This window comes from Aplysia californica, unplaced genomic scaffold (assembly GCF_000002075.1).
Source record: "Aplysia californica isolate F4 #8 unplaced genomic scaffold, AplCal3.0 scaffold00130, whole genome shotgun sequence".
NCBI lineage: Eukaryota > Metazoa > Mollusca > Gastropoda > Aplysiida > Aplysiidae > Aplysia > Aplysia californica.
This window is the reverse complement of record NW_004797400.1, coordinates 1026407-1031777: the sequence shown is the minus strand read 5'-3', so window position 1 is coordinate 1031777 and position 5371 is coordinate 1026407. Positions and strand designations below refer to the sequence as shown.

Genomic DNA, 5371 nt, shown 5'->3' with positions numbered 1-5371 from the left:
GGGGAGATGGAAGATGTGTCAGTTAGATACATAATCACACATACACACACACACACACACACACACACACACACACACACACACACACACACACACACACACACACACACACACACACACACACTCTCACTCTCTTTCGTGTCAAGTGGTTGACCGACAACTCTGCTATAATCTCATCATTTCGCTCAACTAATTCCTTTATTCTGTCACGTTGACTCCGGGGTACACCTACCGCTGTATTACACTTCATGTCTGGTGCCCTTACCCTCACCCTGTGCGACTCTGGCATGTCTCAGTCAGTCTATCGTACCAGAAACCTAATGGTCACGTGACGCCCAATTCAATGACATAGCTGTTTTTCCGTTCTGTCAACTCCTCTCGGGTCTTTTGACGGGCGCATCGATTGGCAGTTGTATTGTTTGAAAGAACAAGAAGCAGGAATCTATCAAATTGCGCTGCTGTACGATTATTTCGTCCTGTCTTAAGTTATGGACGCGTGTGTTGACTGGTGAGAGCTTTTAGCTTCTTCCCCTAGTGCTGTTCAGGCTTTTGTAGAAACTGTCGTTATTGGGCATTCTCTGTTGTGTTCCCTGGTCACTGCTGTTTAATGAATACTATGAAGTCCTCAACTTAGCCTTGTTGTCTTTTTTATTTAAAAAAAAAACCCACCTCATGCTGTTCCACCCGTGACTGCTTTTACTGTATATGACATGTGATTTCTTTTGTACTGTTATCATATTATAATCATCTTAAATGCAACTCCACAAATTGAGAGTTGTCAAGAAAAGGATAGCAGACAAAGAAAGAAATGTTAAAGTGCTAATATACAATAAGGGTCATTTTTAAACAATTCAGTGCTCTGAAGTTGTGTTGTATTCTTTTGCAGTTATTGTAAGTGTTCTGTAGTCCAACACTGGTTTGTTTTTCACACATCTAATGTTTTTCTTTGCTTTCCTTCATCACCAGGCCTACAGTACAATGGCTTCGTCCAGCGGTGTCAGAGAAGGAGTGTTGTTGGGTATGGGTAACCCACTGTTGGACATCAGCATCACCGGGAACCAGGACCTGTTGTCGCGTTATGGGCTGGAGCCAAACAACGCCGTCCTAGCGACGCCCGAGCAGCACGAGCTGTTCCACGAGGTGGTTGAGAAGTTTTCCCCGTCCTACATCGCAGGGGGCGCCACCCAGAACAGCGTGCGTGTGGCTCAGTGGCTGCTGCAGGTCCCTGGCGCCACCACCTTCATGGGTGGTGTCGGAAACGACAGGTTCCGGCACATTCTAGAGGAGAACGCTCGTTGTGTCGGTGTGAACGTCTGCTATCAGGTGTATCCCGATGATAAGACTGGTGTCTGCGCTGCCATCATTACAGGGGAGGACCGCTCTCTCATCACAGAACTTGGGGCCGCTGAGCGCTTTTGTTTAGATTTTCTGCAGAAGCAGGAGAATTGGGCTCTGGTGGAGAAGGCGCGGTATTTTTATATCGGGGGGTTCCTGTTGTCTAACAGTAGCGATGTTGTCACAGCCGTGGCCAAGCACTGCTCAGCTGCAAAGAAAACTCTGGTGATGAACCTCCATGCCACATTTCTCTGCCAGTACTTTGCCGATCCGGGCCTGAACCTCATGCCTCATGTGGACGTCCTGTTTGGCAATGGCGACGAGTACACAGAGTTTGCCAGACAGATGAACATGGACATGGGAGACATGGCGGCTCTGGCCCTGAAAGTCGCAGCTCTGCCAAAGGCCAACTCCGACCTACCGCGGATCGTGATCATCACTCAGGGGAAAGCACCAACGATCGTAGCCACTGAAGGAAGGGTGGAAGAAATTCATGTACAGCCTGTTGATACTTCCCTTATCAAAGATACAAACGGTTGTGGGGATGCTTTTGTGGGTGGTTTCTTGTCACAATTAGTTCAAGGCAAGCCACTGTCTGAATGCCTTAGGTGTGGGTCATATGCTGCCAAAATAGTCATACAGCACTTTGGGTGTACTTATCCCGATCACCCTGATTTTGTCTAGAGGAAGCACAGTTCGTTGAAATTGGCTGAGTTAGTTTAACCCTAGTGTCTGAGTTTTCTATTGCATGTTTTAGAGGGATTGCCCCTAATCTATGTGGCCCCTCTCTCTGCCTCTCTATTTAGTGTGATGCTCAAGTGTGGTTGTGATAAGACGTAAATGCCAGCTGTAATGTACCTTGTTTTATACTCCTATCAATTACAAAATGTACCAAACTTAATAACATCTGAAAAGGTATGCTGAAGTTTGCGTAACTGTGATTGTATCCTAAAAATTGTTTGAAGCAATATTAAGCTCTGACTAATCGTTTCATTATTGGGACAATCATTATCACTTCAACTGAAAAGGGTATAATTTTTTATTGGGGGAGGCCTGAGTTTTGTCTTCTGTCCTAAGTGCAACTTGAGCTGAACGCGGACATCTCTTTTATGAGATACATTTTCCCTGTAACCACAACATCATCACATTTCTTTATTAATTTAACTAGCTGGACTAGTCGTTTTACTGCGATCCATGAAAAAATTAGATTTATACTTCACTTTTCCCAGTGCGTCTCAGCTTATGTACACAGTTTATCTTGGAATTTAGTGTGGTATGTCTCAGTTGTACTGTCCAGGATACTCATCCCCTTTGATTGGCTTGCATCGTGTGTTTATTGTTTCTGTTTTACTACAGTCGTCTAAGGGCTAAGTGTTGTCTTCCTTTCTCGTCTTTTGCCTGACTGGTCTTTTTGAATGAACTCATTGTGTCAGGTTCGTTTTCCTCTTTTGTGAGTCATGTGTGCTCTTGTGGTCTGTGAGTCTATGACTGTATTGTTGTCTTTGACATGTTTTTAATTTCTATTTTTAATCTCGTATATGTGGTGTATGTGTTTCTTGAAAGCATGACAGCATCTCGTTTGTTTTTTTTGGTCTTCTTTGTCTTAGTAAGGTGCAACGTAAATGATATTCCGACATTCTTGTTAACTCTCGGAAAAATTTAGCAGAATGGGATAATACTGGCAATACTCCGATAACTTATTAGAGAACTTCATTGACAACTGCAGTGTGATGTCACTGGTTCCACGGCTTTATTTTTAAACTAAACCCCTCTGTGCTGTATGGCTGTTAGGTTTCTATGTGGTATTCGAGCATGTGTAGAAAGTGATGCTCTTGAGTGAGCTCATCTATAGGGCTTGATGAGTTTGCGGCTGTGTAAGTAATCTTAAAAATTGTTATAGCTTGTTCACTTTTGTCTCAAAATGTCTCAAAATGAGCAAGTCGTAGGCAACATTATCGTAAATCATTTATTATAGTGATCCTGCGTATACACCCATAGGACGGTGTTTAAAGTAGGACCTTGAAGTAGAGAAACCTTTTCATTACTGAATCAAGATTTTTGTTTTAAAAATTTGTTTGGTTGCCGGCCCACAGGAGTGCCGTGCAAAGTTTCGTGTGCATCGGTACGTTAATAAACTAGGTAGAACTTTTTTATGCAAGCTGACAGAAGTGAACGAGCTATAAACACCTTTTTCGCATTCACCATTAGTACATTATTATATTATTATTATTACAGCTGTTTCTTTTTAAGTCGTGTTATCATCATGTTTTTATAATGTATTATTTGTTGGGTTTTCTTTTAACTTTCCTGCTTTTATTGTTTTTGTAAAAGAATAAAGGAATAGAAGCTGATATCTTCAAAAGGTTTGATAACACTGGGTGGGAAAACGCTTAGATGAAGAAATAGGACATCTCATATATTTTATCTTGATGTCAGTTGGAATTGCTATATTATATTATAAGAATGCTGATTGCAGTGTTGATTGTTAGACTTCAGTGAAGTATTATTTAGATTTCAATTTTGGTGCAGATACCTTTCTTAAATAGACCTTTTCCGGTGTCTCTGTGAACTTTCTCACAAGATGTTCTTGTACCCAACAATTTTATAGATGATCTCTCAGCATCTTTTTTTAAAAAAAACCCATTTAAACCATTCTTGTCATGTGTGATATGTTCTGTGATGACAAATAGTTCAAGTTTTATATTGATGTAAAAGGATATACATGGATGCAATGCTGAGAGTTTAACTCAATGCTGCACATCATTATCAGTGACTCAGAAATGGCAGGTTTATGTTGTAACTCAAGTGAAACTTGCAGAAATTGTTTTGCATATGAAGTATTATTTTCATGTTCTATACATATTAAATATTTATACATGATTTAATTACCAGACATCTCAGTTGGTGTCATGGTGGACTATCATAGAGATTTACCTAGTTTGGGTGCTTAATGGAGTGTTTTGGGGCTTTGATCATGTAGGGGAGTTTTTAAGATGGTTCTGTCCTGCAGGAGATGGAATTATTAAATATTACCTTACATACAGTGTTTAAAGGGCCATTAAGTCCAAACCACGATGAATAGACGGAGGAAAAAAATATGTGGTGTTATCCTTCTAAAGACAAATGTTTCCACTCGATAGTCAAAGACGAGAATGATCAAAACAGGTTCATTGTTAAGGTAATTTTCAGTATACATAGATCTACTCTCCTGTTATTCAATCTTACAATTTTAAATAAAATCTTTATCAGTAGCAGTGAAACACAGCATTTTCTATCAGAGACTTTGGTATGGTTCCAGTTACTACAATATCATTTTCTTCAAAATTCATCCCACCATTTGTATGTGGCTTAAGATGTTTTGAAAAGATATGTGTACTATTTTATTTATTTTTTTGTCTTCCTTTCTTGTTACAGAAACGTATTAAAGAAATTGAATTTTGACTCTTGTCAGGCTGAAAAGTAAAAATTCAGGTGTAAATAATAATAATATGATTAATTTTTAAAGTTGCCAGATTGTGTACCGAAGCCACTGAGGTTTTAGCCAATATACAAGTTGCAACAATCTGCTGATTTTACAAATTACTTCAGGGGTGATACTATCCATAATGCAAGTTATGCAGGTAAAAGCAACGAGCAGTACCTTTTTAGAAAGAATATGCAGTGGTGTGTTCTGAATTACTTGTTCTTGACCTGTATTCTGTAAGCATACCATACCACACAGCTCCTAGGCAGCATGTCTTTGGTTGGTCTGAGCTGCTGATCTTATTTTGAGTATCACGTACGTTTTCATTGTGTGCTATTGTATGGATGTCTGTATTTTCAAGATCACTCAGCGGTTAAAAGACTTTGTAGTAATCATACGTGCTGTAGAAAATTATCAATTTTCGTTTTTAAAGAAAGACTGAAGAACGATTTAAATGATCAAGATGTAAGTAGAAAAGAATGCCGAGGACTGAAAACATGGGAACTCTCTCTGTCTCTCTGTCTCTCTCTCTCTCTTTCTCTCTCTCCCTCTCTCTCTCTCTCTCTCTCTCTT

At 39.9% G+C, this 5371-nt stretch overlaps 2 protein-coding genes across 3 annotated transcripts in view; both read left to right on the top strand.

Moving 5' to 3' along the window:
• The window catches only part of LOC101847578 (probable 39S ribosomal protein L24, mitochondrial), a 47696-nt gene that overhangs the window by 29508 nt on the left and 12817 nt on the right, over window positions 1-5371 (top strand). The gene's annotated exons all lie outside the window — the stretch shown is intronic.
• Window positions 972-2890, top strand: LOC101847332 (adenosine kinase 2-like). The gene has a single exon (XM_005096513.3). The coding sequence runs from the start codon at window positions 979-981 to the stop codon at window positions 2017-2019; it is 1041 nt and encodes a 346-aa protein (XP_005096570.1). The 5' UTR covers window positions 972-978; the 3' UTR covers window positions 2020-2890.

What these genes read in the sequence shown, in the direction of transcription:
- LOC101847332 (XM_005096513.3), top strand. Translation starts at nt 979, where the DNA reads ATGGCTTCGTCCAGCGGTGTCAGAGAAGGAGTGTTGTTGGGTATGGGT.